This window comes from Mycteria americana, chromosome 24 (assembly GCF_035582795.1).
Source record: "Mycteria americana isolate JAX WOST 10 ecotype Jacksonville Zoo and Gardens chromosome 24, USCA_MyAme_1.0, whole genome shotgun sequence".
NCBI lineage: Eukaryota > Metazoa > Chordata > Aves > Ciconiiformes > Ciconiidae > Mycteria > Mycteria americana.
Window position 1 is genome coordinate 6377499 of NC_134388.1, and position 16713 is coordinate 6394211.

The 16713-nt window shown below is 54.5% G+C and overlaps 1 protein-coding gene across 1 annotated transcript; it reads right to left on the minus strand.

The window, feature by feature from the left end:
• Positions 1-592: 592 nt before the first annotated feature.
• On the minus strand, positions 593-15388 carry BSG (basigin (Ok blood group)). Its single transcript, XM_075524526.1, has 8 exons — positions 15233-15388; positions 8251-8407; positions 6349-6437; positions 5703-5830; positions 5207-5480; positions 2764-2788; positions 2350-2420; positions 593-1736 (listed from the first exon to the last, which is right to left on the minus strand). Exons 1-7 carry the CDS (start codon positions 15312-15314, stop codon positions 2363-2365), a joined length of 813 nt encoding a protein of 270 aa, XP_075380641.1. The 5' UTR covers positions 15315-15388; the 3' UTR covers positions 593-1736; positions 2350-2362.
• Between the last annotated feature and the right edge of the window lie 1325 nt (positions 15389-16713).

Genomic DNA, 16713 nt, shown 5'->3' on the forward strand with positions numbered 1-16713 from the left:
TCAGGCCAGCTGGGAGCGTGTGGGGGTCCTCTCCAGCCTACGGCCACCACTGCTTCACTCCAAGGGCAGGAGCACAGCGAGCTCAGGGCTGGCAGCAGGAAAAGGGACCCCCTGCCCCATACTCCGTCCTCTCCGCAGGCACCACGCTGCACACAAAGGCAGCAAAGGCCTTGCACCTTTGGTCTCCCCCACAATAAACAGCAGAGAGAAAGAAAAATAACTGCTTAGAGAAGCATGAGACACGCAAGGCGCATGTCCTGCACGGGCTCCTGTAGGCTGGGGCTGATCCTTGACCCCACAGCCACAAGACACCGAGGAACTGTGCAGCAGGGGAAGGTGACGCCTGTCCCCAAACAGGCAAGCGTGCCCAGTGACCAGCGCTCCTCGGGGCTCTGCAGAGCAGGGGACGCTGCTCATCTCCCTCCACAAAGGCCTGAACACCTCTTGGTGATTCAAGTGCAGTCAGAGCTGGCACCAAACTGTGAGACACAGCGTCGTGTTCTGGAGCCAGAAATGAGTCAGCAGGTCAGGCAACCCAGGGGTCCAGCCAGCAGGGGAGAGAGACCAGAGTCCAAACAAAGATGGGGGGGGGGGGAAGAGAGGAATCATCTTTATTTGTGAAGTGTGTTAACAGATGGAACAGTTCAATGCTACCCAGCAATAAAGGTGTTAAGACTCCGCTGAGCACTTGTCTGCTCTCAGGCTCCTATGTCACGCAAACATCACGATGGCTCAAGCACAAGAACACGCGCCCTCAAACTGCACCCCCCCCCCCCCCCCCAGCACCGCAGCCCCTCTTCACTCTGCCCCTATCCCCCACTGTAGCAACTCGAGAAGAGATACTAACAACCCACGAAATAAGTTAACGGCAGTCATATTTATCCAGTGTCCAGCTCTAACACTGCCTCCTGGTTGTCTGCTTAAGAGGGCAACTAAAGCAGCTCTGGAGGAGCTGGGAATCTGCCTGACAGCGTATGGCTGCGTGCAGGTCCGCGTGGTGTGGCACATGCCAAGGAATGAGCCCTTCTTCGCTTGCTCCTCCCCAGGAGCCGCACCGGCAGATGTGCCTGGTGGCCCTGGCCAAGTGGCTTACAAGGACACATGCCACTTCCACACCAGGGAAGGCTGCAGCCTTGCTCCAGGTGATGCACTGGGAAAGACACAGAACTACCTTCCTAAACCCTTCGGTCAGACGGGGTCATCTCCAGATGGCCACCAAAGCGGTTTCTCCCTGACCCACACGAACAGGGCAGGACAACAGACCTGCTGGGAACACAGGCCGTGCCAGCCACATCCAGCGGAGCAGCACACAAGGAACTGCAGGCGTTTCACTGCGTGTTCGGGTCTGTTAGACACAGCTCCTTGAGCGGCCTCAAACACTGAGGTGGGGCAAGGAGGGCATTTTGGAATGGCCCTGCCCAACACACCCTGTTCTTCCCAGAGGTGAGGAAGAAAAAGTTGTACTCCCACCCACCCCCTCTGTACCAACATGAAGAAACCTAGGACAGAGACAGCCAGTGACCTAGACTACCAGAAACAAGGAATTTACATTTACAGATAGAAAAACCCTCCCACAGCTCTTTTTTTTAAAAAAAGTGTATTTTAGATTCTACAACTTAAGTTTCTTTAGAAAGTGAACTAACTGAATCGCAAGGGCGCACTAGAATGGTGCTATTTAACCAAAAAATTAGAAGAAAACAAAAATTGTCCAGACGAGTTCTTCATCTACACGTCACCTGGCAGGAGAGAAAGAAAAGCCAGTTAGATAACCCAGTTGTACCAGTAAGGCTGTACTGTGCTAGAGGGGGTTGATTGAGCAGTACAGGACAACAGCTGCCCTTCAGTAAAGCTGTGGGCTAGGACTCATCTCCTGCGAGTCCCGGGCAGGAGCTGTCAGGCAGCCTGGGCTTTCCCATGCTTAAAGCCCCACAGTAGTCCAACGCTTTCTTCTCCCTCTCCCCTTGTCTGCCTGGGCAGAGGCCGGACACACTGCTGTTCACCACACACAGTCCCAGCAGCTTTGGCACGTTCCTACCGGGCTACTACTGGCCTGTACCTGAACTTTGCAGCAACGCGTGTTCCCCCCCACCTCCCCAGATCCCGCAGTACGATGTTGGGCCAGAAACGCCTCTGCCTGCATGGATGCTTCTGCTTCTTCCAGAGACCCTTTGCAGATGCAGATACTGCAGCCGGGCCAGACCTCCGAGCAGCCAACCGAGAGCTCCAGCTAGGTTACAGCTAGAGACAGGCACCTCGGGCCGCAGCAGGAGCCCTTCGCTGTGAGGAGGTGAAGAGCCTGGCACAGCAGCTGTTCTCAGCTGCAACTCTGCCCTCGGCAATGGCACTCACCTGGCCCCTGCTCTTAGTTAGCATTTCTCTGGCGGACATTCTTGTCCTTGTGGTTTGTGGCATTGCTTTTCCTGGAAAGACAAAAGGGGCAGTGAGAAAAGAAAAGGCACCAAGCCCCACCCTACCCACTAATGTAATTCAGGTCCAAATAGATGGTCAAGATAAGGCAAAATGAGATTAGTTACCAGAACAGCGTCACTTTGAGACACTGGTGCCATCCCCAGTTGTATGTGGTTTATACACAGGCCACCACATTAAATAAACCGGGGGGGGGGGGGGGGGGGAAGGTCTCCCGCCCAGCAAGCCAGTGTGTTATCCCCACACCAGCTAGTTTTTATATTCAGAGCAGATTCCCTGGGTGGATGTGATCTGCCAGTACAAATCTGGCTAAATAGGAAACAGCAATGTACTTACAGTGGTGCAGAACCTCCATCATCATCTTCAGGACAGCATAGAAAGAAAGAACAAACAGCGTCAGGGAAGAGCATGTACGAAGTAATCTCTGCCACCTCTTAAAACCCTGGGGACTGCATTCCAGACAGGTTACTGGATACACTGGATACTACTGCCTGCACAGGACTGGACCCAAAGGTCCTCTCACCCCCAGGGCTCCTCTTTCACCAGGGCCTGGCAAGAGCAGGGGGCTACTTCTTACCAGAAGACTACCACCCCCTGCGTGAGTTTTAAGCTGCTTCTTGTCTAAGCTTAGACAAGGCATAAACTTAGACATAAGCTCCTGTCAGCACAGGGTAGGCTTGGCTCACAGGATAACCAAGTCACCACCACCATCCCCGCTGATCAGCAGGTCAGGTCTGGCACCTCTTAACCCTGGCACCCCTGAGACTGCCCCAGGAGGCCACAGAAGTAGAATTGCAGAGGGAAGCATCCGGGCAGTCTCTGAAGCAGCACTGCTGACTGGTAACATCTGTTTAACACTTGCACCCTTTGTATCCTCGGCATACCAGCCAGTCTTCCCACCACCAGCACTTAAAACTGGAAGAGCACGCCACAGATCCAGCCAGCAAGACAGCACAGCCGATCTATACCTGCTGCTCTCACCCCTTCAGCACCACTAATTCAGATGGCTCCCAGATCTGAGCACAGACTTCAACAGCAAGTAAAGAGGAATCCAAACAGGATGTTTCAGGAATGAGACTTCAAGCATCAGCAGCAGTACACCTTTCCTCCTCCCCCCTCATTTTGTGAAATCAAAACAAACACATTGCACACCACATTCTTGCTACACTGAGAAGCACAGCTAAGAAAACATCTCTGCCAACACGTGCCAAGCCCTGGGGCCTTTCACCAGCTCCGTGCAATTTGCCACCTTCCAACAGAAGGCCCCCATCACCTCTTCCACAGTCCAGAGTCCCCTCAAATGGCACCGAGCAGTGAGGCCCACGCTCTAAGCGTTAGGACTGCCTTGGGCACCAAGATCTGCATACAGCTGGTGAGAGGACAGATGCAGAAACATGGCTGGAACTATCTTCTACTTACCGTTTGAGGTGGCACCCAGCAGCAGAGAAGGGAAGAGTGGAAAGGTAACACCAGCAAGGGTATCACACCATACACAAGCCAGACTCTCCCCAGCCCAGGTAACAGGGAGCAGCCAATTCACAACCGCATACCATGAGGAACAGCATTTGTCTGAGCTGGCTCAGCAATGCCTTACTGTTACCTCCTCTCAAGAAGGGCAAAGCTACAAAGACTTTTGGGGAGAGAACCACTTTACACCAGGAAAGTGTAAAGCTGTGTATGTTTGTCAAACAGGTATGATGCTGTATCCTCATCCACAAGCACTTGGGAACCTGAGCGTAAGAGCTCTGGCCAAGGAGCATCAGGACACTTCAGTATAAGGCCCTGTCTTTGTCAAAGTATCTGCTACAGCTCTGCCAGGTCAGCACTCGACAGGATTTGGACCAGGCTGATGTCATCAGAAGCCAGATCACTCAACACACAGGCTATAGGTTTTTTGCTGGAAGATGCAGCAAAAACATCTTTTAAGACAACATCTGCCTTTCAGCCAAGAGTGTCAGAGGGCGAAGCATCTGCTTGTAAAACTGCCTTGAGAAGAATTCCCCAAGCCCTGTAGTCAGGGGAGGGATATTTAGTTTTAGTCCCTCTGCTGCACCTCACACTACCTGATGTGCTGTTCCCTGGCAGAGGGCTAAGGGGCCTGACCCAGCAAGCAGGAAGGATACCAAGCATTTACACTTCATTGTTAACTGGATCAGATAAGGGAGGGGCGGCTGGGCTAACACAATGCAGATTCTTACTGATAAGGAAAGGGAGGAGCCGGTATTTCCAGAACAGATTAAAGATAGCACTAGGCTTTGAGGAAGTCTCCGAGTCAGGATGTGTGCATCTGAGGACCCAAAACAGATCCATGAACTGAACCTGAATTAAGCTAAGCCTGGTCTTATGGAGCCACCGACACAGTCCCCCGATTTTGCAGCACCCGAAAGGCTCTAGTACTTATTCAGAAATCAGCTTCTCCAGAACTTCAGCTGCCAAAGAAAACCCAGTCCCGCAGACACTCACGTGAAGCAATTGAGCAAAGTGCAGAGGAACTGCCAAGACAAAGGGTCAGGCTGACCTGCACTCAATCTTATCTCACTCCAGATCCAAAGCACAGCTTGCTGAAGGACTGTCAGAAACACTGCAATTACTTGCAACTTCATGGCTAAAGTAGCCCAGTAAAGACTACCATGGTTTTACAAGAAGTGCCCCGAGAAGCAGCCCTCAAATTCATACTCATCTGACAAAGGGAACGCCAAGTTCTCCACGAGAACATTTTGCCTGCACCCTACAAGTAACTTGGTCTCCCCAGAAAGATTTAACCCCAGGCACCTCTTACCATCAAGAACCTCATCTGGCTTCCTCCTCTTCTCATAGATGAAGATGATGGTGACAAGAACGAGGACTTCTGCCACAATACCCAGGAAGGGCCAGAGTGCTGCCAGGCGGCTGCGCACACGCAGGTTTACCATAGCACCACCAAAGCCGTAAGAGTTGGTGGCATTGCAGTGGTAGTCACCTGTATCCTCCTCAATATTCAGTTTAAGAATGCGTAGCTCTGTCTTGTTGCCACTGGACTTGATAATGTATCGGCCAGAACCATTGATGATGGGCTGGAGGGAGGGAGAAAGACAGACAGCCCTCAAGGCAGTGCTGACATGAGGGGAGCTGCTCACTTACCCTGCATGGTCCTACCACTACAGAAGTCCTCCTTGCCATGGCACTGAGGAGGCTACTCTGAAATAGCTAATTCTGATGGGAGGAGGTCCTCCACCTCTTTGCTGGTGAGTAGGCTAGGCAGAAGGGGAGAAAGAGCATTAAACCACAGCACTTACATCTTGACCATTTTTGTACCAGACCCAAGAGCTGACAGGGGGGAAAGAGGGATTCTTGCAGATCAGCACGCCTGTGTCCCCCTCATTCCCATGCTCAGACTTCTTGTATGCTATCACTTGGGGTGGAACTGCAGCAAGAGAAAAAGAAAAAAAAAAAATCAGACACTTCATTCTAGAAAACACATACAAGATTTGTACTCCCTGCAGTCAACCTAGCTAGAATCAAAGTTACCCATAAAGCTTAACTTCAGTTTAAGAAATGCATTAGTGGGTCTATTCCCCTCACTTGCCCATTGTTTGGCATTTTCAGAGAGGAAAGCACATCAAGCTGCTTCGAGAAAGACTCAAACAGATTTGTCCACCAGGTATTATCCCTCTCCCATTATACTTGTGGGAACATGCCCACAGCAGAAGGCTGATTTAATGCAAGGTCTAAGAGCTGACCCTGCAGACACTTTAGCTGCCTGATAAAATGGAGCTGCCTACAGAGCAAGTCTGGTAGTACGCATGTAGAGTCCTGCAGCCTTATTAGTAAGGGCTAGAAGCAGCTTTTCAAGAAGCTGAAAAGATACCAAAGCAAAGTGTTCAGGAGATCACAGCTTCCCCGTTCCCCTCCTCAGACCCAGAAGCAAGCATATGAAGTTACCTGAAATATTCACTTGTCCTTTTATCACCGGGCTTGTTTTGTAGACACATTCATAGATGCCAGAGTGCTCTTCTATCTTGCCTTCGATTCTACCAAAAACCAGGACGTCAGATAAGCATTCAGCACAACCGACTTATCGGCAAACAGATATCGAACTCCAGACCCACAGAAACAGACATCTATAAGCATCAGCCTCCTCCATAGGCAATTTCTCCCGTTCCAGTGCCAGAATTTACGCTGCACCACGTACCTACAGCAACTCAACTCTCCACCCTTCTCTCCCCACACACTGAGGATGGCAGAAGAGGATTTCACATACACCAAGTCTGACACAGGTCTGTCAAGTCAGTGATCACAGAGACCTCCTGATCTTGTGTTCTGAATCCTGAAAACCAGCAGCTTTCACTCCCTAACCCAAAGCACTCTTGCCATCAGGGCCTTTACAAAGGGAAAAAATAAGACCTAGACTGTTAGCTAGCATAGATGAAGAAAACCAGGAGCACCAGGACAACATTACACCATCACCAGGTGCAGTGCCATATGTACACTTCAGAAGTGGCCAACTCCATGCTCTTCCCTCTTCCATACAGACCCCAGGCTCATTAAAAAAATCATAACCTCCTGAGCAAAGCCAACAGAATCTGAAGTGCAGGGAGAGTCCCCTCTAGTTAGCACAACCCAGGACATGGCCACACACCTCGGGTAAGGCATCAGCCCTGCAGTTCACCTCTAAAGGAGACGGGCAAGGAGCTTAGGACAACAGATTCGGAGGAAGGCTGTTCTTCCCATGCACGAAAGCCCACTGAAACACATGGCAAAGCAGTGACAAAGAAATGCCCAGGCTGGGTTACTCTGGCTTGATCCAAGCGTAGGGAGAACTCTCCCATTTTCCTTTTTGTAAATCTGCTGCAATGAGATTTAGTGGATTATGCTGCACTGCAACAAACATCTCATTCTGCAGATTAGTAATACCCACTCGAGGGAAGGGGCAGGCAAAGTTTCAGTCCCGTGGCTGCACTGGGACAACAGGCTGTTTGTTAGTTCTGCTGTGCATGGCGCTTCCCACTTCCAAAAAACCACTCAGCTAAGGAATTGAGGTCACGCGAGGGAGGCTGGGTTATAAATACTTTAATCCTTGTTCAGCTCCCTGTTGCTATGGGGAGACAGGCACGTCGGCACTGCCATACGAAAGGACATGATGCCTCTACAGCTGCTGGGTCAGTGCCAGCCAGGCCTGACTGCAATCAAAAAGGAAAGCTCACTGCACTGTTACAATAAGGCTGGTATTCCTGCTTCAGCTACGCCCCGCAAACAGTGTCTGAGCATTGACCATCACTTGCAGGCAGCTTCCCAGCTTGTTCTGTAAGAACAGTTGGACTTTGGAAAGGTACATAAAACCCAAAGGCAGAGAGAACATACACTGGAGTCTCTCGCTCCACACACAGCCTCTGGGGAGCAGGGAGCCAATGTCCTGCCCAGGGCAGGGGTCCCTCAAAGCTCTGGGAAAACAGCTCTAGCACACTGATGTCAGTGCTGCAGACACAGGCCAGGCAGCAGCCCCAGCCGTGGTGCGTGCTGCACCTGACAAACCACCAGAGCCCAGCTGAACACCTGCATAAAACCATGAAGCAGCAGAACTCCTCTTACTAAGAGGATATTTGTGGCATATAACTTTCCCTTCCTCCTGCTTTTTGTCCCCTCCTCCCCATAGAGGAGAAAATGTTGGGCCTTACCAAAACTTTGCTTCGCTCATCTTATGCTGTAATGTTTAAAAGCCTATATTTTCAGCAAGACTGCAAGGACTTAGCTTTGGGTTCAGCTGATAGGAAACATTAACTGCATCTGGTAAAAAACCTGTCCCCTGTGTTCCGATTCTTATCTGACCTTGCCCCTGACACTCACATGTAACTGGTGAAAGCACTTGACTCCATGTCCGTTTGAAGTATCTTGTCCCCACGCATCCATTCGTGACCCTCGATGGCCGGGTAAGGTGCAGTCATGTTACAGGTCAGGATCAGCTTGCCAGAAACGTCATTTACCTGAGCTTTGATGTCTGGACCTGCATTTGTAAATAATTCAACTGAAGTTAACATGTAGTATTCCAGAGGTCACGTACCTGCTCAAGAACCTTTAATGCAAACAGTTACCAAAACCCACAGCTCCTTGTCTCTATCATAGCTTTCACTTACCTTTGTAATCCATTTCCTACCAGAACTGATGATACCAGCATAGGAGAGACTCAAAAACCAGGCGACTGGGGCCTGACTGCACCTAGCAATAACCGATGCTGACCCTGCAGCTGCTCCCACCACAAGCAGGATCACTGCCATGTGCTCTGGGTAGTTTTAAGCCTACTGCTGTCCCTACAACGGGTGCAGCTCCAGCAGAGCTAAGTGCTCAATAAGCAGTGGAAAAGGTCACGCTGTGAAGGGCAGTTACAAGAGTAGGGCTCTGCTTTTATGAGCCACTATAGCCCTCACTGCGTCAACTTCCAGAATCTGAGCAGATTTAGACACCTCCAGGTGACATAACTGATGTCAGTCAAGACCCTCTGTTGTGAGGGGCAGCAAACAAGACCACATGCGAGCAATACGTGCATCATCTGATGCAGCCCAAAAGATTACACTTGGACCTACTCCAGGGAGGACACACAGAACCATGACTCCAAAAGGTCCTAGGCCTCCATGTGTGAAGCAGCAGTAAATTATGCAACATAAGATGACTCAGGCATTTCTACTCATAGGAGGCAGTCCACAAAACCAGCTGCCATTAGCAGCACCGTTACACAGCCCTGGTGGCACTACTGTTCCTACCCTTCCTCCCAATCTCAGTCTCTTGGAAGGAACAATTTTTGCAGAGGGCCGACAGGCATTTTGCTTTTCCTCCTACCCAAATTCCACTGGAAGAAGGTTCTGCTGGAGTTCTGTATTCCCTAGCACATTTATGCTGAAAAGACTGCTATGCTGCTCTGCTAACTTCAGGATTCATGGTAAGACCTTAGCAGGATGTTAAATTCCCTCACACTGGCCCAGGTTTCTATTACTCAAAGCAGCCGCCTGTGAGCTCCAGCGTTCAACCGCCAGCTCTGTAAGTAGAGGGAATCTGGTCACTTCCACAGGACAAGCAACTACATCACATTCAGTGTCACACACAGACTCGGCCATTTCAAAAACGGTTGCATCTCAGGAAACTCAAAGCAGGTTTTGTTCCCCACAGCTTGTATCACTAGCAAGAAAGCTAGCTCAAGCAAGACTGTTCACAGGAGCAGAAGCTGTACGAGCTGTAGGGAAGGGCCAGTCTGTCAGCGGTGGTTAGGGCAGAGTCTACCACAGAATCAAGACTCTCAATTCTGCAAACCAGCACCGGGACTCAGAGGCACTCGGGAATAAGCGGTAGGTTCCAGGTCTTCGGCTCCAGAAAAGGCACGGGATTGCCGAAGGGTGTTTTGGTTGGGAAGCCACAACCCTTTTTGAGCAGAGCCATTTCGGGTCAAGTCACGGGTGGTGAGGGAGATGACAGAGGGTGGGAGTCTCTCAGTTCTACAGCCAGGGTGGGAGGGTGAGGGGAGTTTTTGGGAGCCACAGGACACGGGTGCAGGGGTGAGCATGGCAGGAGACTCAAGACACCGGTGTCCGAGCAAGTGCCAAGGCCTCAGCGTGGCCACTCACGTTCGATGACAAAAACGTTTGCCTGGGAACGGATCCACTTGACTTTGGGGCTCTTCGACAAGTGGTTGCGGTCAGGGTCGTTGCTAGCCCGGCACTCGTACATGCCCGAGTCGTCGCTCGTGAGGTTTGCGATGTAGATGGTACTGGTAGAGTGCAGGTTGTAGGTGGCGTTGATTTTGACACGGTCCTGCCGTGCGCCATCCCAGAGCTGAGCATAGGTCTCATTTGGCTCGTTTCCCTCAAACCACCACTGGATCTCAGGGATAGGATTGCCAATCGCCTCGCAGTACAACTCGACGCTGTCCTGAGTCAGTCTCTTTTGAGACAGTGGTGATTTTATAAAACCAGCTATGAGTTGAAGAGGTATTAGTGCAAAGTGTTAGTGCAAAGCAAGAATTCACCCTCTACAAGCAAGAAAAAAAATTCAGCCATTGAGAAGAGGCCACATACAATCTTCAGATCAGTGTACTCTTCCCTCTCCCCCCCTCCACGCTCTCTGAACTCTGCCCAGCTCAGACAGGGCTGTTATTTTGAATTGTTGTATCTCCAGCCAACGATACTTCCTGCAACTCCGCTGTAAAACCAGAACATACAAACCAGCACATAGTATTTGCCACTATCCAAACAAGAAACCCACAGCAGTCATGGCATTGTCTGCCTTCTGCGAGGGACGGTGTTACAGCATGACGCTCACTAGGGCAGACCAAGAGCCTGCAACGCTTCCCCCGACACTCGCCCGGTCTCCAAGCACCTTCAGTTCAGGCCGAAGACAGCAACAGGTTTTTGCTGCAAGGGCTTATCCAGCCTCCACGGTCCCCACACAATTTTAGCATCCCCTGTGCTCTGGCAAGGCGCTCCACGGGTCTGCCAAAGCCCCCACCGCAGGCTGCGACGGAAGGCTGGCAGCAGCAAGGCAGCACAACCCCGCTGGCGCGTCCCACTGCGGAGGACAGGCAGCACCTTTGCTAGGTGGCCGCAGATGGCAGTGCCCACCGCTGCACGTACCGCACCCTTTGCTGGCCTCACCTGCCAGCCCTGGCTGCACAGCAAGGGCTGCTCTCTGACCCGCTCTCACACGCTTGTTTCATCACGCTGCTCACCAAAATGCCCAGCAGGTACTTTTAAACACAGTATTAATATAACAGCTTTTTTTGTGGGGAGGAATGTCTTGCAGTCTGCAAGATGTCGCAAGCCAGGTGAGGAAACACGTAACATTTGTTGTCATACAAGCAGTGAAATCAGACTTTTCATCTCGGGCAAGATAACTTTGCAGAGCTAAATTAGTAATAAACAGATTAAAAGCATGAGAAGCAGCTGCAGGCCAGAACTATGGGGTTTTTTTCAAACTGCTCTTGCTGTGAGAGGCCAGAGGGTTCAGCTTTCGAACACAGACAGTCCAAAGGTAGGTCTGTGAGCCACTGGACTGCAGAAAGCTGAGCTGCCAAACATCTTTAGGCCACTAGCCAGGCGCAGCACAGCCACTGTGACCAGCGGTCCCTGGGTGCAGGCTGCCCGAGTCCGTACAAGGCGGCCGGGAGAAGGGCAGGGCCCCAGGGGAGCTGTTCTTGGAGAGGCAGGAAGGGAGGCTCTCTCAACATCACCTCAGGAAAAGACATCATTCGTGGGTCGAGGTTACTTACGTGACTCAACCTCAGTCAGATTTAAGAAGAACTAGTTAAGCTTGCGACACGTCCTTCCTGCACACTGACTGCACTTCAGATGTGCCAACAGCAGGCTTGCGGGGCATCCCGCACACCAAGACGGCTTCCAGGAAATTAGTTTACTTGGTTACCAAGCACTTGAAGTTCATTATTATGTACAACCCTCCATATGTGCGTACCATGACCTACAGGCACAAAGGAGGTGGGTTTGGGAGCAAATTTTTTGTCTGCTTTTTGAATGCCCAAAGATGTTTTAATATGAAATCCTATGACCATTTTTGTGAGCATAGAAACAAATCAGTATTGCAAAACCAAGTTTGCCCAAACAAGAAAAACACAAGTCAGTCTGCAAGGTAAGTTTCAGAGTCCAAAATATAAGTCAATTCCACATTTCTCAAAGGAAAAATTAGTTTTACATACTAAAGCTTTAAAAGTCTGGAAAAATAAACGTGCCTGGAAGGAGAGGCATGACCCTCATCTGAGACAAGACACTTTCAGGAGAAGGCTGATACTGAAAACTGAGGCACCTTAAAACAGAGGTCTGAGTAACTTGAGGGCTAAAAAACTGTTGCTATTTCATACGCCAGCCGCAGTACTGCTGGTTACATTCAGAAATGCACGTTTGACGCCACCTTTGCAAAGGTTTCAAGGTTTCCAGGTGACTCTGGATGACAGAATTGTACCAGAGACACGAGAATGATCTTCTTGAACCAATTTATAAAAGTGGGAGGTGGCGGGGGTCCCAAAAAACATATGGGGGTATCAGCTGTAAGCAACTCTCATACACCGAGTTTCACTCCTAGAACAACCGACCTGTGTGCCAAATGGTTTTTTTTAATCACAGGCCTGTGATTAAACACTCCAAAACACCTAATTTTGAAAAATCACAGAACTGACTACAGCACTTGTAGAAGCCTGTCCCATTTTAACTATAGCCTGGTTTAAAATGGGAGCTAGTAAAGATCAAGGTTTTTTGTTTTGGTTGTTTTGAGTTTTTTTTCTTTTCTTTTTTTTTTTTTTTTTTTTACAGATACAAGGTGATTATTGTATGCTGACAAAATAAGCTGTTGCAAGGTTATTTGCTCTGAGTTAGAGGGCACTTCATGCAGTTCAGACAGGCTAAAAAGCTTCAGCAAGCAGAACAACAGCAAGTACCATTTGCATTCACATGGGATTAATATCCCCTCTCCTCCCAACACAGAGCAGACCAGGCAGTCAAGATCCTGGGCACTCAAGGGGCATACAAGCACAGCCAGCATCAACCCACCGGAATTGATTAGAGCTACTCAAACATTTTCCAAATGGTGACGGGCTGCAAGTTGAAACAAGCTCACAAAAACAGGACATTCTTCACAGAACTGAGCTGGACGCTTCTCTTGGGCGCAGCGTGGTATCTGATCAAGCTGGACAGTGGTGACGGCAGACGAGACCAGATAACGTTCTCCCAAGTCACCTTCAAACTAAAAACAACCTCTCCCCGTGAGCAGAGGGAGGAGACCTCGTGGTGTAGGCAGTGTCTGCGAGCCCGGGGACGGTGTGCAGGGCAGCCTGGCAGGAGCCCACACCGTCCCGCGGGGTACACTCTCCTCCCTGGCATGACCTTTGTTTCTTGGCCTCGGAAGGGGATATACAAGGCTCTGACACTTTTTGCAATTTCCACGAATAGCTATAAAGTCTACTCTCCCCTTAAGTTTCACATAATGAGGCAGCCACTACGCAACCAGGCCAAAGGCAAGCACTTCCAGTCAGGATACGTCCTCCCGAGGGCACAGGGTCCAAGAACACACCTACCTACGCTTCAGGCACTTGTTCTGCGTGGTGAGCTACCAAGAGTCAAGACACCGCAGATTAAAAGAACCATCTCTCATGGAGTCTGCTCCATAAAGCCAAATCTAAACACTGCTGAGAGGTGAAACCCCTCACTTTCCAGCCCCCCACTCTGCTTGCTTGAAGAGTCAGCGCCATTACACCCTGAGCCCGAGAGCCGCGCGGCCGGGGCAGGACACGCGCGTTACACAACCAACGGGCTTGCGGAGCAGCTCTTCCTCCCAAGGCTTTTCAGACCAAGGATAGAAACAACCTTCTCCACATCCCACGCGTGTCAATCCCTTAGAGAAGGGATTGCTCGGTGCGGCAGTGGGAAGCAGCCGACACGGGCCATTTCAGGCTGGTTTACAGAACTCACATTCTACCCAAAGTGTGAAGTTTAGGAGAAGGCTCTCCTCCCCTGCCCGCCTGTTCTGCAGTGTTAAAATGCAACTCTGCTGCAAGGAAATACTGGGGCACACACTTGTGTCACTACCCCTGGATTTTTCAGAATTCTCCCACTCATTTGCTTCAGTCTTTGGGTTTGGCTCTGCTACGCTGAAGTAAGTCTGATACCACAAACAGGCTACAAATTTTTTAGTACCTCATATGCTAAACAGCCAGAAACAGCCGCCTACCACTCACAATAAAACAAAGCCTTTACCATCAGCGCCTCCTGCACCAGGTCTGAATCAGACTGCAGAGCCCTCCGGGCAAAACCCGTTGTGTTCGCCCAGGCAGCCTGCTCGCCGGTGGCTCTGAACACACCAATCGCCCAGGCTCCTCTGCTGCTAGCCCAAGGAGTGAGAAAATGAAATGGCGGAGCAACAGCACACGGCAAATCCCAGCTCGTTTGGGGTTGTGCTTTTAAGTACCCAACAACAGGCCACCGCAACTCCCAGCACTGTAATTCCCAGCACCGCATCCAGCTTCCAGCCGCACGTCGTGAGCGGCCGGAGGCCAAGAGCAGGCACGGCTTCCTCATTAGGGGATTATTGACTTAAGCCCCATGTGAACATCTTTACGGTTTTAAAGCCCAGCGATCTCTTACTCCTCGTCAGCCTCAGAAATGGGAGAAGCGGCTGCGAGGAATAAACTTTCTCGTTTTTACCGACGGGAAACCAAGCCAGCACCGGCAGACCTCGCCCCCCGCGTACGGGCACCGGCCTGCGCAAGGTGCGACCCGGCGGCGGCGGACGGACCGTAGGACGCCGGCCCGCCGCGCCCAGGGGCCGCCGGCCCCCCCCGCCACAGCCCGGGCGGGCAGCGCGGACACCGACCCCAGCCCAGCCCAGCCGGCCCCGCTCCGAGCCGCCGGCCCCGAGCCCCCCGGCTCCCCGCTCCGAGCTCCCGGCCCCGAGCAGGTTTGGGCCCCCCCGCCCGCGGCCCCGCCCCCGCGCGACGTGCCTGGCCGCAGGGCGCCCGCGCCGCCGCCTGCTCGGGCCCGGCCGGCTCCAGCGCCGCTCCGCCCCCCCCGGCGGCACCGCCCGAGCCCGCCGCGAAGCCTCGCAGCCCCCAGCCGCGGAGGCCAGCTCCCCGCCCGCGGCCCACAGCCCCGGCCTCCGACCGAAAGCCGCCCCGCGGAGCCAGGCCGCCCCGCCGGGCTCGCCTCCGGGCCCCCCACAGAGCCCCCCCCCCCCCCCCGGGCCGCCTCAGGGACCCCCTCCCCCCCCGCCGCCCCCCCTCAGGGCTCCCCGGCCTAGAGCCTCCCGGGCCTAAAGCCGCCCCCCAGCTCCCGCCGTCCCGTACTTGTCCCCGCGACGCCGGCAGCCAGCCCGCCGAGGAAGAGCAGTGCCAAGAGGCCGCGCAGCCCCACCGCACCCGCCGCCATCTCCGCCCACGCGCCGTGCCGCGCCGCCCGCTATAAGCTCCGCGCCGGGTCACGGAGGCGGGGCGGGGCCGGGGCGGGCTGCGCCCTCTCAGCCCTCCCAGCGGCCAATCGCGCGGCGCTCCGGCAAGCCGGCCCGCCCACCCGGCCCGGCGCGGCCAATCAGAGGGCAGGGCTGACAGAGCGCCCTTCTCCTCCCTCCTGTCCCCCTGCGGGGAGAGCCGGTTCGGGCCGGTCCCGCCGCGGCCACGCCCACCCGCCGGGAGGGCAGCCAATGGGGAGGCGCGGCAGGGAGAGGCGCGCGGCGGGGGAAGAGCGGCCGCAGCGCCCCCTGGCGGCGCGCGGGGCCGGGACGGGGCGGGGAGCGGCGGGCGGCGCGCGGGGGTCGCGGCCGCGGGAGGGAGGTCACGGCCCCGGGAGGGCTGCGCGGCTCCGTGCTGCACGGGGAGGCTGCTGGCGCGGGGGGGGGGGGACGCGGCTGCGTGTGCGGGGGGGACGCGGCTGCGTGTGCGGGGGGCACGGGCTGGAGGTCGGGGCAACGGGGAGCAGGCGGAGGTGCCGGCCCGGGAGCGCGGGGGCTCGCTGCGGTCGGGAGGGGAGGCTAAAGCACGTTTGCAAGAGTTCCCACGCCTGCACGCCGAGGAGCGCGCGTGGCGTGGGGGGAGCACCGCAGAGCGCTGCGGCGGGGACCCGCCGGGAGGCACGGCCAGGCACGGGGGCTGCACCCCCCGCCTTCCCCGGCCACGCAGCCCGCGGGGGGGGAGGGGGGGGTGCGGGGAGGGGGGGGGGGGGCGGGCAGGGCCGGGAGCCGTGGCGGGGCCGGGCCGCCGGCGCGGGGCTGCGTCCCCACAGCGGGACGCGTGGGAAGGGAACCGGGCGGCGCTTCCCCGGCGCGGGGCGTGGGGCAGAGACAATGGCTCCTGCAGAGAGCGGCGGGGCCCGTGCCAAGACAAACCGGCGGCCCTGCGCACCGGGGAGCTGGCCGGCTGCACGGGGCCCCGTCCCACGGCCTCCTCCGGCCTTGGGCGAGGGCCTCAGAGCCCCCGGTCGGGGTGCCCCGAGCACGGGGAAAGATCTCGGCCCAGGCGGCACTGTCCGTGGGGCCGGGGGACGCTGGGCCTCCCGGCCCCGGCCCCGGCCCAGCTGCAGCCGCCTGATAACCCCGAGGGGCTGGGGTGGGCGATAACCGAGCCGGGCCGGGCGCTTCGGCCCCGAGGCTGCCCGGGGCAAAGGGGCCTCCGCAGGGCAGCGGCTCCGTCCCCAGCTCCTCCCCGGCCCGGCAGCCGACTAACCCGGCCCTGGAGCGAGGTGCAGCGCTCGCAGCCGGGGCGGCCGGGCAGGGGGGAGGAAGAGCCGAAGCAATGGGGCTGGCGGTGGCAGTCTCAGGGATCTGCCGGCTCTC